Genomic DNA, 17,024 nt, shown 5'->3' with positions numbered 1-17,024 from the left:
TGCATTCATTACAAGCTCCTTTATATAAGTTTTAATTATGTATGTTCGACTACGAGTTCATGTTTGTTTTAGGTGATTTTCACACCAGTTTTGCAATGCACTGCGATTTTGTGACTAACTAGTCTGTAACATGAGTCTGCCACAAAAAAACTCGCGTTTAACTAGTCCGTAACGCAGTATATCGACTTTACGTCTGATCGTATGTATGCGTGTGTACACGAGTGAGTGTGAATGTGTGTTATGTGTACATATATATATATATATGTGTGTGTATATATATGTATATATATGTATGAATGTGAGCGCACAACAGTACGTGACATTTACAGCTTGAAACTCTATTGAATTGTCCGAGATCAGACTTAAGGATCTTGTTCCTTCGTTGATCGGCGCTTACCTCAAGTGTCGCGGCGAATAGGTAGATTAACTGCGACATGCATACAAGATGCATTAAAAGTCGGATACTTTCCTCGCAATTTCTAAACAACAAGAATCAAAGCTGTAAAACATACAAGAAAAGTTAATAGGAAATAAAAAATCGTATCTTGAAATCTAGTTGAAAATCGCATTGAATTGAAGTCACAAAATGACACAGATTAGCTGTTAAAACAAAGTTTTAAAATAACATTTTAAATTGATTAATAAAATAATTTATAAAATCTTTTTTCATCAAAATGTAATCGTGCGGCTTTTAAAACATCTTGTATGCATTGTAATACCCACGCATTTTATTCTTCGTATGTTATTTGGTCATGGATGTGTTGAATATATGTTTTGATAATGCATAACAGACGAGTAGAAATGTATAGTCAATAATGATCAACTCTATTCTCTTGACAATCAAAATTCTATTGAAGACATTGTACTAATGAATATGTATACGAGACATCGTGATACTTTTAGAGAACGCATTCCTGCCTCTATAATTTTCGCAAAGAGAAAGGGGATTTCGCGTGTGGTATCTCTTATGCATATTACAGTCCATTACATTCCATAATACACATGTGCGTGTTTGTACATTACAGAATATTTTTTACATAAGAATTGCATCTTGGATATGTACCCGAGAAAGATCACGTTCTATTTTAAAAGCACAATGACGATCACGTATGATCAAGCAAGAATGATCATTATTGTTTTTAATCGAATAGTCTATACACAAAATTTTATGAAATATATATATGTTTATACGAATTTATGATAATAAACAATATAATGTATATGAGATTGAATAATGTTATAAATGACGATGACACGTATGATTGTTGTTAGCAAATATATTTATATTGTAAAAGTATTTGTACTTTTTAATTTCCCGATAATTTGTCGTAAAGTTCTTTAATAATTAAAATATTTTTACGTAATTAATTCTATTAAATATATTTTTTATCAATTTTTCGAGATATATTGTCCATTTGTGCAATAAATCATTGTGCATAAATCACTCCGATGATTCATACCTTATTGCTTTTATTAATCATCGAGTTGACAAAGGGCAGCTACACCTCGATTAATCCAATGCGATTCGTCTAAATCCGTTGGAATTAGGATATATAATATAAAATTAGAAGAATGTCCAGTGGTAGCTAATACACCGCGTCTAGCACTTGTCTTGTACACTGGACAATAATAAACGTCTTTTATGTCGAATTTAGCTTTTTCGCCAGGTTTTAACCATATAATGGGTAGCACGTCGAACATTATTTTAGGCTTAGATTCATTCAGCAATCTCGTCTCTCTGTTCCATCGAGCTCCCTCTAAAAAAAGACCCTAAAAACATCGCGGATAAAGATCAATAAGAAATGTAAATAAAAAAAACATGTCATTGCGGTAAAATAATATTGTTATTTATATTAAAAGATCGAATTTTAATTTTTTTAGAACTATTATTTAAGATTATATGTTGATAAAAAACTTTGCGTACACTTATATAAACTCCATAGGAAGGCGCAGCATTGACGCTCGATTCGAACCGGGTGATCTCGAATTCAAAGTCTAACTGGTCGATCGGTATCTTGTGCTTGCGAGCGTAATTCTGCAGCACCGCCGTCAAAAATGACTGTGTGAAGAAGAAACCGGATATCCAAAACACATTCGGTGCGTCGTGATCGATCCAATCTTGTAGAAACTGCAATCTCGCCAACAGATCATTCACATAGCTGCCGAGCGGTTTCAGAGAGGGGTACGATTTTCTGTCCCAAGCGAGTGGCACTTTGCCGATGCTCATGCTTAGATAAACATCCTCCAATTCTGGTGACATTAGTACCAGCCCTCTAATGGCTTTCCGCACGTTGTCCAATGTTTCCTTGATGACTTCAATGAGCTCGTTGAATTTAACAAGTTCCTGACGCAATACTGTGTTCATGCTATTCATGTAAAGTACCGGATACTTCCTCGACACGTATTCAATATCGAATTGTGGTCGCATCTTTGATAAAATCTCACCAGCCAGAGTAAAAACTACTTCGTCCATATCTTTCTCAACACCTGATGAAAATTAATAAAAATGTTATTATACAAGCTGTATTATGATATGTGGAAGCATTAATGTTGTATTATCGCAAATAAATTCCACGCTAACATTTTTATTGCTATCATTTTACGGTAGTATACAAGATAATAGCAAGTATAATAGCAAGATTGTGTAACATTTTTATAATGTTGGAATACAATGCAATATTTATTGTATAAATTATTGTATAAATTATTTCTACAACATTTTCATAATTTTGTTAACAATGTATACCAAGTCTAAGTTAAATGTACTAAACTATGTAAAAATTCTCACATATTAATATAAGTTTAGCAATATTTCAATTATAAAAAGCAAAAAAAAAAAGAAATATAGCTCAATAAATATTTAAAACTAAAGAAATATATATTACTCGCCTACTCCGCTGATTTGTGGCTGAGTTAAAAGTGCACCAGCCAACAGTCGCATTGCTTCTCGATTGTCCTTCGCTATGTCTGCGTTCTCGTGCAAACCAAAAACTTCCGGCATTTGATTAATTGGTAAGCTGCGAATGTATTTCAGACATCCTTCATAATCCGTGTCTTCCGGCATGCGATAAATTCCGCTCGGAGAAAATGAGTATCTGGGAAGATAACGAATTATATAGAATATTAATTAAAAATTCATACATTTTATCTGACAAATTTAGAGTCTTAAAAATTTATTTATCTCTAACAATCATCTCTTTCATAATTTTGTTAATTTCTCTATTTTTAATTCATATTTTAATTCATTTCTCTTTATACAAATTACTTATTACAATATTACTGAAATTATAATCTCTGTTTTAGAAATGTAAGGAATAATTTTCTTATTTATTTTTATTTAAGCTTAATAAATTTTCTTTCATTATAAAAAAATTGACAAGATCAAAGAGAGTAGTATGTTCTTAGATTTTTGAATTCTATATAGCGTTAAGAACGAGTGATATTACTCTATTTTTGTAATAACTTCAGGATTGTAAAAATTCTTCAGTAGCGAATTCAGCAGCCTTCTGTCTTTATCATCGGTCACTCTGCCTCCATAATTGCATTCTCCTGTTAGATAAATGAGCGCGTCGAATGGTACTTCGTCGTAATCATTTAAAAATAGCTAGATTAACAAAATAGCACAATTATAATAATCTCATAATAATATCTATTAAATTAATAAAAGAAAGCTACTGCCATACCTGTAATTGCAGAATACAGATACGCAAATCGGACTCGTTGAATTCGTAAGGTATATTCCAGCCGAGTGGACCAAAATTTCGTCTTTCCTGCACCACCGCATGGAAGAAACATAGAGAGAACAACAATCTCCTCCATTCTACTACTTTCGTACACTCGCGGAAAAACTTTAAATCCGATATAGGATCGTTCAGGTAACTTCGCAGCAAATTGTTCTTCAATCCCTTTGGCGGTTCGTTCGTCATCTTGACACCGTTCTGCAGTATGGACACCGGAAATCCTTTCGATGGATAACTGGTTAACCATAAACGAAAATTGCGATGCGTGCTCTCAGGTACGATAATCTCATCGCATATCCGGTCGAGTTCCTTCATCCACGATATGGCGAGATGGCAGTTCTGCAAGATGACCCACTCGCCGCTCTTGATACCACGCTCGATCATGTCAGTTGCAATTGGACCCTGACCTTGACCCAGTGATATTGTCATGAGATTTTTCTTCGAGATCCCGCGATCTTCGGCAAACTTGATCAGCCCAGCCATTGGATCCGATCCAGGCGAGAGCACGAAGATGAGAGGCGTAACATTGCTTGAGTCGTCGTATGAACTCTGGAGATCAAATGGTGGCGGTTCCACGAAATATGCGTCCATATGATGGATGATGAATGCCTGAACGGCAGCGACCAGCTTGTCGGTCCTTACACATCTTAGGATTACGAGCTTTCTCAAATTCTCATCTTCATGCTCGAACGGTGGTGGGAAAGAATGTTCCTGCGGGTTCGACAGATCGTAGTATGCTTGCCACTGCGATGTGTTGGACTGGAAGGATTTCCTCAATTTTTCAAGACCTGGCAGGAGACTAGCTCTTACGACCTCGGACCAGGATTTGTCGGATAGCCATGAGGGATCAGGGTTGGGATAAGGATTGTCGAGAGCCACTCCACCCGTCAATAAAAATACCCAGAGCTCTTCTTCTAGTTTACGAGCGGCGCGTAGCAGACCGACACACAGGACTAGAGAGAATATCAGTTTGTCCTTCTCGAATAAAGACCGACATACATTTCTATAGATGCTTGCCGTGAAGTATGAATTGAGACTTTTCATTCGTAAGTCCAAGTCTGTCGACTGTTCGCTGTTGGTTATTGCCATGACGTAGAGGTGCAGAAACCATGGTAGTGAGTACTGGTACATGGGATCGATGTTGGTCAACTCGGAGATACAGAAGAAGAGAACCGCACCGTGCTTCGAGACGGGTTTGTAACCATTACGAGCTTTGTCTATCTCTGCCGAGGTCTTTACTGCAATCTTCTGTTTCGCCTCAATGTCTTCTGACAGCATCTTCGAGGTCGAGAGTATTCTGATAGCGGTCTCATCCTCGAGTATGTTGCCCTCGGACGTCGTGAGAACCTCCAAGATCTTATCCTCGATCTCCTTTAGGATTCTTCTGTTGTTTGCGCCTTCCACTATCAGCTGATTCTTCTTCTCTTCCAGCGTCGGTAGCTCTTTGGCCACGACGATGCCTAATAGCTGATCCTGCAAACCCTGCGGCGTGATCATGAAGTTTAGTAGAGTCACCTTTACCGCGATTTCGGGCAGATAATGTGGATTCCGCAAACGCGTGGTAATATAGAATCGAAAGTTCGGATTATACTCCAGTACAACTTCACCAAACTTCATGTACAGCACTCCGCGCTGCTTATATACGTTCTTCAGCAACACAGGCTCCAGAATCGCATCAATCTCTTCCAAAATATTCTCCAACAGCACAGGCGATCCCAGTTGAATGCTCATTTCCATCACTCTCGAGTAATTGGGATCCGTAAGTTTAATCACCGTTAGCTTGTTTGGCTTCTCCATGTTCTTCACCCATTTATTCGCCTGATTCTGCGGATCGATCATGAGTGGCCAACGATCAGCATGCTTTACGATTATACCGTTTTCCACCGAAAAATTGTCGGCTGGTAACCCTTGGATGGTCCAGCCCCTGATTTCTACCGCTTCACCCAGTATATCGATCAAATTAAACTTCGCGCTACATGGTATAGCCGCTTGCATACAAGAAGCATGCCACTGATCGATTAACTTATTTCTATATTCCACTGTGAATGCTCCCAGATAAGCCACCATTCCGGATGATAGTAAAACGTCTCCAATCACATTCCCCAAACTGGCGCCCAGTTTACTGGCGGTCTCGCTCCATCTACTCTTCTCGCCGCTCAGACCGCCCAGTAGTTTTTCAGCTCTTTCCAATTTCTGCCTACAATAATCGATCTGATCCTCCAGCTTCTTCTTCTCGCGCATACACTCAGCGAATTCATCATTGAGGGACTGCAGTTTCTGTGTTACTTCTTGCAGTAAAGCTCTCTTCTCATTGAGCATTTCCATCTGTGCAGCTAATGCAGCTTCCGCTTCTGCTAGCATCGCCTTCTTCGGCGCCACGACCTTGATTACGCGATCGTACACCTCCATGGCACGCACCCACTTACAGAGACCCTCGCACGCGGTTGATACTTTCTTGATTGCATCTGGCTGGAAGCTTCGGTCATTTATGAACTTTTCGCGAATACGCTTCATGTAAGCTGGTGGTATATTATCCTTGTCAAAATTTTTTAAGTTCTCTAGAAACTTCATATCGCCCAACAGCTTGATGGATGCGGGCCAGTAATCGTCCACCATTTGACCGGTGGTCGGATCCTGAACTCGATCCGGTTTTATACCTTTCAACACACAGACCGCTTCCATCACTAATCTAACGCCAGCTGGCGGACTCTTCATCGCCTTCACAATTGTGATGTCTGCCGGTTTCAAGGTGTCCAATGCCGCTAAAGCAGCTTCCAACGCCGGCGTAGCTTCTGCCAAATCGCTCTCGCAGTCATCTTTAATTGCTTGAGCTGCTGCAGCCGCTTCGTTCGCCAAAGCCTCATCAGCCGCCACAATTTCTTTCTTTGCCTCTACATTGACAGTATCTTGTTCAATTCGGATCATTAGCTTGTCACTCAATTGCGACTGCGCTAATAACTTCGGTTGTAATTGATGTAATTCGTTCTGCATGATCGTTACTTGGCCGGCAGCGAAATCTAGCTTTTCCAGACCGGTTTCGTAGCGATTTTGTTGCACGGTGATCTGCTCGATTTTCTGTCCATACAATCTGTATAATGATTTGATCAATTGCAGAAAACTTGTGGGTGTGACGTAATATCTTCTACCGTAAGTCAAGTAATAATCTTCACTCGTCACGGAGACACTCGTGTGGAACTGTTTGCACATCTGCACGCATTTCTCTCGTAGTTCTGAACCAATGTCAAGATCTCTCAACGACATCCTGGCTACTTTCTCGAGGGCATCTTCGGGCCAGATCGTGTACCAATCTATAGTGCAACAATTGATAAGCGATGGGAACATCCTGAGACGATTGCGGAAGGTATCGCCTATTGGCGATATCGTCAAGACTATGTGAAGATTCTTTTTAATTCTTTCGATGAAAAGATTGTAGAGCACCATCGGCGTCATTTCTACTTTCTTACCGCCGCTTACGTCCCGTGCGAGAGTCATCATCTTCTCTAGTATCTCCGCCTTTTCGTCTACCGCATATAAGTTCGGTATGTCCGCAGTGTTCAAAATCATGTTGATATCCTCGATAAAAGACTCGTCCTTGATCTGATGATCACCGAAGATAAAAACAGTAGGTTTGCCTTCACAACCGACGCGTAATAGCAACTGTTTCAAATCCTCTCGCCATTCAGTCGGTCCATAGGTCCTGGTAATCTCGATCTGATGTATCTGGTACTCGCACATGCTGGTCGCCAATTTGGCACAAGAATTACGACCGGAACCACCTACCCCGACGAGTAGAGCGTGACCATTATCCTGTAACAATACTCGAGAAACGCGAGAGACGTGCTCGATGGCATAACGAAACAGCACTAGATTCATCGGCGTTTGCGAAACCGCATTGTACTCAGCCAAATAGTAATCCATTTTCTCCTGAAGATCTTCCAGGTTCGTTACTTCATCGTACACTTTCGGATCAGCATCGGGCTCAATGTAATTTCCAAAAAAGAGGTCGCGAATGTGAGAACTTTTTATCGTCTTCTCACCCGGCTTGAGCAAATTGGCGAGCACCTTGTCCAATGGTTGACGCAGTTGATCGTAGCATGTATATCGTACCATTCTGAATAGTGTTTCGCGATCAGTGTCGTCTATCAGTCTATCATGGAAAACTCGGTATACCTCGTGAACCCACAATCTGATAAGTTTATCGGGATCCTTCATTCTAGCGGCCGGAACCAAAAGCACGCCGCCGATAACTCGGCTGAAGTCACGCAAATTAAACTTGTAATGGCTTCTCGATGGCGTTGGCAGAAAATTTTTGATGGCCTCGAGAAACACATTCATGGTAGCGCTCACTACCATCTTGCTCAGTCTTGAAATCTCCGGAACAAAACCCTTGGCGAAGTGCCAGTCGAGAATCGATGAGAAGATCTTCGTCATAGTGGCTTGTTCGAAAGAATCGATGCCAATTACGTGCATGTGGCGAGTGAATCGCGGTGTCACGATATTAGAACCGCCTCCAGGAGGTACCATAGCGGCGATCAGCAAAATATCCACCAGATGCAACATCGAGGTATCTTTCGGGTCGAACCAGTAACCATGATCTATCCATTGTCGAAGTAATTCTATCGGCGGTTGGGCGCCGTAGATCTCCACCTGCGGCATGCTAAGATCGTCCACAAATAGCACACACTTTTTTCCCATGGCAGGACCGTAAACCCCTTTCCTCCTTCTATCTAACTTTGACATAACTATTTCCTGCGTCTGCGGTGCGTTCGTACGTGCGCTGAAGTTTATAACATTCTCCAAGAATTTTTCCCGTGGCAACGATACAAGGTAGTTTAGCACGATCGCGGATTTGCCGGTGCCCGTCGGGCCCACAAACAAAAGCGGTATCGATCGATGCATAAATTGCTTGATAAAGAAAAGTTGAATGGACGTCTCTCTTGTCTGAATGATCAGCTCGCTGGCTTTCGCTGTTGCTGGTAAAGGTGCCTGAAATGCATATATTCTAAATGTTTAATTATTTTTCTATTTTGTATTCATGAATTATAGAATTTTAAATACTTTTAATAGATTCGATTTTTTATTATTTGTTTTCTAGCTTTTTATTAATTTTTTAATGCTGTTTGAAATTAATTAAATCCATTTTAAGTAAGTCTTAAAAGTATATAAAAAAATATTAATTTTTTAAAATTTTATTTCTTTAATTGCTCATGATTGCTTTTCTTAATACCTGTTGCATAGTATCCATCCAAGATATCCAGCATCCGTTATTCTTTTTATCATAAATCCAATCATACACTGTACCTTTATCGGGAAAGATTTGTTGTTTTGTCAATTTAAACGTCTTTGGCTTGGGATATTCTTCGATAGTACCGACTAATAGTTTTCGCAGGTATACGTCAAAAGTTTTTCTGCTGTCGCTCATTAATGTTGGGCAAATGCCCCAAACTATGCTAAACAGTAATACGCACTGAAGCCACACTGTGCTCACTTGCGTTTCTTCTGCCAACATCATGCTGAATACTCTCGTGAAAGACTATTACACAAAAAGAAACATTGGATTAAAATGTTACATTTAAATACATGAAAAATTACAAATATTAAAAAAAATATTGTAATTTTTTTAAGCTCAAAAGTTTCTTTTTCCATAAAGTTCTACTTTAAATAAAATCAGTTATTACATCGAGTATGAATCTAGTATAATACAGACTTTTCCAATGTACTTACCAAGAACATATGTATCTCTGATGTGTCTATAAAAGTTTTACAATTATATCGGATAAAACGCAATATCGGTTCGGTCAGCCATTCTATCAGTTCAACAATGAGCTCGTACTGTTCAAATAACAATTTATCTTTAAGATATTTTTTATAAGATTCAAAGATTGGTTGCCAGCCCAACTGAGAGGGCTCCATATAGATCATTCCGCATCTGCTGACAGTGGCGGGCGAGGCATGGTCGAGGTCGGCTGGTTCGAAGAACATATTCATCTTCCCAGACATTTGTATGATCTCACCGGACATCAGACAAAGTTTCTTGTTATCATCTAGCACAGTATTCATGCTCTCAATCCAGAGTGCATCCACCGGGCCGTCAAACACGATCCATTTGCGTTCGATCGCGATAGACTGTGCGTATTCGCGAAACGTGTTGGCCAGCACACCATCGCTCCATTCGTGTGACACCGGATCAAAGTTACCGTACAATTGACTCAGTGGAATGGCTTTCGGATTGATGACCCGGTAAACTGTGCGGTATTCTCGCATCGTGGCTTTCCGTATACCTGACAAATCACCCAGAGAATCGGCCAGCACTTTATAAGCCTGCGTCTTTCCACCCAGGGCAGTGCCGACAATCATCAGACCATGCCGTACGAGTAACATCTCGTAAATTTGCACAATCTTTTCCACGTACCAGTCGGTAGCCTGGAGGTTTCGCTTCTCTAGATTTGTCTTCAGCAGATTCACCAGTTCATCACGTTCCGGTTGAGGCAGTGTCACGTCCGGGAAGAGATCTGTATAGATGCCGTTGAAGAGAGAAACGTCCTCGGACAAGAACTTCGGCAAATTAACATCTACAATGGCTCGAAGAACCAGTATGTGCTCGTCGCGCTTCGGATACTTGAGTTTCAAATTGCCGGCCGCTATCAGCACGGTTTTGACTGCTCGCATCCCATAATCATAATGCTTTTGAGAACTCAATTGTTCGGAGCATAATTTGTAAGTGTGAACTATTTTCTCCGCGAGAATCTTGGCATCCGTAAAGCCATACGAGTACAAGGTGATCTCACCGATCATGGCGTAGTCCGGTACCATCATTGCTACTGTTCGAAATAGCACTTTCAGATTATCCGGTAGTTCTACTCGTCCGGCGTAACCCGGGTTCATAGTTATGATGACGTTGCAGGTGGGATTTAACTTTAACTCGGTGCCTTCAAAGATAAACTTGTCAAGCCTCATGCTTATAGCCATCTGTATCGACAGTATTTGCTGCGCAATCACGGATAGCACCTCCAATTCAATTCTGTTGAACTCGTCGAAGCACGCCCAAGCTCCTGATTGTGCAATACCCTTGAAGAATTTGCCCATCGCTTTGTAATCAAGTCCCTCGGAACAGTTGAACACCACACACTGCTTAGCTACAGCCTTTGCAAGATCCTTAGCCGTTTCCGTTTTGCCGGTACCCGCTGGCCCTTCCGGCGAACCGCCTAAGTTCAACTTCAATGCGCCCATTAAAGTTCTATAACATCGATCTGTTAACGGCGTTATTACCAGTCTTGACGTGTTGCCGAGATACTCGAAGGCATACATGATATTAGTCGTGACCATAGAGACGGTGATACAATCGTCCAGCCAGTAGTAACGAAGCTGCGCTATCCAATTGAAGTCCGAAGGGTCGTCTACCTGCTTGTTGACCAGCAGTTTTACCACGTCCCGGGCGTGTACATCTATCACTATCAAGGCGTTCAGTGTTATCCTAGCGCCAGGTTCTAGTTTGCCACGAACAAGTGCTACAATATCCTCTATTTGATCAGTGCATTTGTTTAAGTAAATTGCCGTAGAACGTTCCTCAAAGGATTCATATACCTCGCTGGTCCAATGTATTTGGCTGGCGCAAATGACAATCTGACCTGGCCACGAGAGTACCCATTCCTCACGTATGGCATCGAAGTACGCTAATATACTCTGCTCGGCGACATCGCGCAACGATATCACCATGAGTTCTTCCACTTGGCATAACCATCTCTCAACCATACCCTTCGCATCGGCTGGGTAAATCTTGCCGCTCAGAGGTACGTATTCTTCCTCGGCCGACAACATACCAATGATCTCCTCGTCCTTGGTGAAACGAAGTTTACTAATACCCTCGAAGCACTTTCGCAAATGCGGCTGCACTCGCTGCGGATCCTTGGTCTCGGACAGAATTTCCAGCAATTCGTCGTTCGATAGGAAGAAGAATCGCGGGAAGAACAGACGCTTCTTCTCTAGATAGTCATTTAGACCCTTCTGGATTTCTTCGAGGAGTGAATTACAGAGCTTGAATTCCTTTAGCATGTTCGGCATCGCAGTGGCGTCGGTTACCCGTCTGTTATCAAAGACGTACAACATGATATTACGCCAAATCTTGTCGATTCTACGAAAGTTTCTTGATTCGGTTGGCATCTGGCGCATGATATCCTCGCTACTGAATATCGGCTCCAGATACATCCAAGTGGACTGACAGAGTAACCACTGATCGATGATGTCCTGCATCGATATCAGTTTCTCCTCCCACTGCTGCATCTCTTCCTCGAATGCCTTCACGAAGGGTGAACCGCGCATAGTCTGCGCCTTGAGAATGTGATCATCCAATAACATCTGTATATCGTCTATGGCGGATAATATAAACACTCCGGTTTCTCGATAAGGAATAAGCTCGAAGTACACCTCTTGCCATTCTTCCTTCATCTTCTGCAGATTCCGCTGCAATGTGTACTCTTTTGTAGCCGCCGAAGCTATCTCTTCCAACTTGGCGATGAAAGCGGATAAACCATACTCGATCATCTCTGATAAATTACTAGTATCTGTTAATACTATCGGTACATCGACAATCTTACTGATTGCCTCCCAATGTCGGACTTGTAGACCTGGAGTACAAATGATCTGCAATACTGGAATGAACTGCCGAAACTTCTCCACCTTGCCTCGTACCATCTCGGCAACGCGTCTCGCACCTGGCACTTCCGTCAGCATGCGCGATAACTTGTACAGAGTTCGCCACGTATTTTCGGTATCCTCGCGTACTTGTTCGGCGTCTAAACCCACAAACGAACCATAGAACCATTTGTCGTAATTCTGATGAAATTCCAAAACAGTATGCCAGAGTTTGTCGAAGGTTTCTACTGTGCTGGACATAGTCGGTAGTTCCATGTATGGACTCAGTTCCATATCCAGTAGTCCCTCTTCCTCGTTGATTTCTTCGGCTTCTTTACGGATCTCCGTCATAGTTATGGAAATGTGCTCAATTTCTTCCACAGCCTGTTCCATTTCTTCCATCGTAAGAACTGGTGGATCCTTTCGCTTAAATTGATCGATTGCAAATTGTATCGTAACTATTTTCTTTTCGAAGGTATCTCGTCTCGTACGAAGCACTGTTTCTAGGAAGTCCTTTCTCATGTTCAATCTATTGCTTGCCAATTCCATCACAACCTCCATTTCCTTCGGCCAGGTGATGGTGCGTGAATTTAAGTGAATGTCGTCGGTCGAGAGTGGCTGATGATCGAACAGAAATAATATCAACTCAACCGAACGAGCTAATCGTCTCCTCAGATTGAACATTGTTGTGTCGCGACTCTCACACAGGTAGTTGTACAGTTCGACAACCTGCTGTGTTGTTTCTGGCATCTTCGAGATATTCTCCGCTATCTCATCAAAGATCGAACATAATTCGCGATTGTTGGCTCGTAATTCATCCGCAAAAAAATTGCATATTCTACTTCGAAGGGCGTGTAGAATTTCTTTCATTGTATCGTTCACAGTACTGCAATCGATCTCGATCATATTTAACGGGATCTAAAAAAAACTAGCCAAATTATTTAAATTATCAATATATAAAACGCAATTATACAGGAAAATATAGCATAGCGTTATAAATCTTTTCTGGGAATTGATAAATAATATTATGTTAAATAAAAAGATTAAAAAACATTTTTTAAATAATAATTTTTCTATATTGTGTGTCAATGTGATGTAAAGAATTATTCCGAGGTTTTCCTATTAATTGTGACTGAATCATATACTTACTTTACATCGAAACATAGAAATCTCTTTTCGTAGAACGTCATACGCTTTTATCTGTTGTTCGAATTCTCGCAATAATGGTACTGGTTCGAGTTTAAAGAAATTGTCCAATTTTTTCTCGGCTACTCCGCTTGTAATATACAGCAAATTTTCGTAGCACTGGAGGTAATTATTAGGACCAGTCATATGCTTAGCAATTACATCTAAAACGTTGGTGATGATGCTCATTACCTATAATAATGTAATGGAAGGATTGTGCAATGAATTTATCGAATATTTGATATTTTCTCAGAATTTTTTTGAGAATATAAATATATATATAAAATTACCGTATCTTCGAATCGCGAAATAGGAAATAAGTGACCCGCATCCTTCAATTCCGGAAACAAAATAGTCTCAATCTTGGGTATCATAGTGCCTACCTTAATGATTTCGTTAAAACATAACGAGATTATGGTGTGCAACTTTAGAATGCTCGGTTTGCAGTGTAATTGTGTCGTGCCGAGTTCCGGTTCCACTTTTACTGTTATGAAAGGAGTGCTACAATATAATTTCTATTGTATTCGAATCCATCGTAACTAACGTCTAAAAGATAGTAATTTCGATTACACTCTGATATAAATATCAAAGAGGAATTGAACTTACTTGAGAAACATAAGATCCTTATAGTCTCCTTCGAAAGCATTGCCAGCATCATACTGCATAAAGAAGTCTTTCACGTCTTCTAGTGTCTTTATTATCATGATTCGCAATTGTTTTGACAATAAAGAATTGACGCTGCGAAAATATTTCTCGATCATCGCAGTGGACGCATCGGGCTGTGTTTCGAAATACTGCGACCAATCGTATTTCTTCTCGAGAAAGATTTCCGCCACATCGGCCAACCATTCTTTAATGAGAACATCAGTGGCGGCAACACACAGGGCATCGAGCCTTGGTTTAATTTCCGCGGCCAGAATAGGAAGCACGCCAAAATCTTGCATGTGAATTATTCTTACTTGACGATATCTAAAACGGAGAAAATTGTTAGCTCATATTTGACAATAAAAGCACAATATATCTGTATTTAAATTATTTAAATATCAGTAGAGCGGAAAGGTTAAATTTTGAAACTTTTGACTAGTCTCTCATATAATCTTACTTTGTAAACCATAAATCTCGGATATCTCTTAATATCTCATTGCCGATAAAAAGATTATGTTGTATGGAATGACTTGATATGACTTTGGACTGATGCCAGGGCACTGGTGCGCGAATACATAAAACAGGGAATTCAATAGGAACCGTTTCAATGCATAAACGTTTCCGTTCATCAGAATCCATTAAAATATAATCCACTATTGCGCTACGAAGACTTCGTTTATAGTCATCGATTATTTCCAGTTCCAAACCTTTCGTTATAGCGTCAAAGCTGTAAGAATTACATAAAAGTATTTTATAAATTCAGCGTTATCTGTAAAATTATTTTGTATTTTTAAAATCATTAACAATTATATTAATGTATTTGCATAGTTTAATGTTTAGTTATACAGAATATTCAATTTTTTTATTTTATATTATTAATAATTTTTAATTTTTATTTTTTATTTTACTGTTTATTTTCACATTCTGATAAAAATATAACACTGTGAATACACATGAACAAATCAGGAAATTAAACAAAATCAATATTAAAACTAGTAGTGAGTGACGTTTTAAAAATTCGAATTTAGAGACTATTTTTGAAATAAAATAGCATAGAAATAAATAAATACTAAGAGATATAGACTTACTCTTCACGTTCTTGCAATTTACCAATGATACGCTTCTTTGCCGCGTCAATATTAATGTAATCATATGGCTGCAGATGATGGTCGCTTATGCAATAATCTCTAAGATAAACTACTTTAGCAATATCCTCGGGTTTTATCCTCTGTTCCTCATCAACTATTGCCATTAACTCAGCTAATTGTTCTTCCACGGATTTTGGAATTTCTGCCTCGATATAACGTACCATCTACAATATGTGATGTTATTTTTCTTATATAAATTTGTTAGTTGAATTCGAAAATTAAAACATTCAAATTTTTTAATTCGAAGTACTTGTGAGATTTACACAAACGTTTCTTATTACCTTGCGATCTAATCTTTGCTTTGTTATCTTTCTCTTACGTACAGATAACTCTTTTTCCTTCAAGATTCTCGCCTTTTGATGTTTCTTCTGCAACCATGTGTCATCCACTAGATCCCTCAGACTCACTATATTTTCCGGCAAAGTATCACATTCCTTTTCGGCCAAGACTGCGGCTCTTCGTTTAACTTCTTCATTGTGTTGTTCAATAAAAATGCGAGGCGGACTCACGAGCACACCGTCGATTCCGAAAGGATGCCATCGTACAGGCTTGACACCGCGTCTAATTAAAGTTCTAGTTCGATATGAGTGCACACCAGGTGTGAAGATACTGCCTATACTGTCGGTAGGCTTCACATAACTATGCCAATATTTATACGGAACAGTTTTCGTCCACGAAGATTCTTGTATCAATTGCTGTTTCTCTGGAAATTGCAGCGCTTTTAATGTTCCTGACGACGAACAGTCCTTATGTTCCGCTATTGCACGAATCTTGTCCGAACTTTCACCTGTCTTCTTCCTTTCAGCCATTTGTGTCACTTAACTAAGTTAACATATTGAAAATACAAAGGCACTTTTTCTAATTGCAAATAATCATTAGCAAGTCTAGCCAAAAAAGACCTGCATTCTTATCATTATGTCATTGTTACTTCTAAAAAATGTACAAATAAGTTCTTGATGAAAAATTGATAGGATTACATTGATGCGCAATTAGTAGATTTAATTAAACAAGTATAATCAACAAAGGTAATGTCTCCTTAGCTCAAATCAACATGTTATATCTATCTATATTACGTAACTATGACGACGACATGGTGTGGAGACGGTGGAAATTATTGAAAGTGATCAGAAAAAAAACAAATTCATAGATTTATATTTATATTTTGTGTTAGTTTGATTATTCATAAGCAGAGAGTTTTAACAAACACAATTAATAGCCAATAGATCTTTATTAGAAGTATATAAGATGAACACAATTATGAAAAAGCTGACAACAGAATAATAATCGTAACGTAGCAACAAGACAGACGCATGTGCAGCTAAAGTCAAGTCATACCATTCATTCATTTATGCTAAGTATTTAGTATCTCAAGAGCGTATACCAACATTTCTCCTCTCGAACTTGAGATACTATAACAAATAAATCATGAACATTGATCAATTTATTATTAACATAAATTCATACCATTATTACAGAAATCATTTTTATCTTTAGTTACCGCTTTAGTTAATGAATCCGCAATCATATTCTCTGTAGATATATATTCTAAACTAATTGTCTTGTTCATTATAATCTCTTTTATAAAATTATATTTTGTATCTATGTGTTTTGATTTAGCATGATAGTGATTCGAATGTGCAAGCTTAATTGCACTCTGATTATCTGAGTATATTTT

At 39.2% G+C, this 17,024-nt stretch overlaps 1 protein-coding gene across 1 annotated transcript; it reads right to left on the bottom strand.

The window, feature by feature from the left end:
* Positions 1 to 1,417: 1,417 nt before the first annotated feature.
* Positions 1,418 to 16,240, bottom strand: Dnah3 (dynein heavy chain 3, axonemal). The gene is made up of 13 exons (XM_018514966.1): positions 15,631 to 16,240; positions 15,290 to 15,513; positions 14,659 to 14,928; positions 14,163 to 14,525; positions 13,847 to 14,057; positions 13,521 to 13,748; positions 9,465 to 13,289; positions 8,968 to 9,273; positions 3,684 to 8,726; positions 3,447 to 3,604; positions 2,890 to 3,095; positions 1,925 to 2,487; positions 1,418 to 1,770 (listed from the first exon to the last, which is right to left on the bottom strand). Exons 1-13 carry the CDS (start codon positions 16,156 to 16,158, stop codon positions 1,474 to 1,476), a joined length of 12,222 nt encoding a protein of 4,073 aa, XP_018370468.1. The 5' UTR covers positions 16,159 to 16,240; the 3' UTR covers positions 1,418 to 1,473.
* Positions 16,241 to 17,024: the final 784 nt, after the last annotated feature.

This window comes from Trachymyrmex cornetzi, unplaced genomic scaffold (genome assembly GCF_001594075.2).
Source record: "Trachymyrmex cornetzi isolate Tcor2-1 unplaced genomic scaffold, Tcor1.1 scaffold56, whole genome shotgun sequence".
In the NCBI taxonomy this organism is placed as follows: domain Eukaryota; kingdom Metazoa; phylum Arthropoda; class Insecta; order Hymenoptera; family Formicidae; genus Trachymyrmex; species Trachymyrmex cornetzi.
Note: the sequence above shows the minus strand (reverse complement) of the source record. Positions and strands in the feature narration are given on the sequence as shown.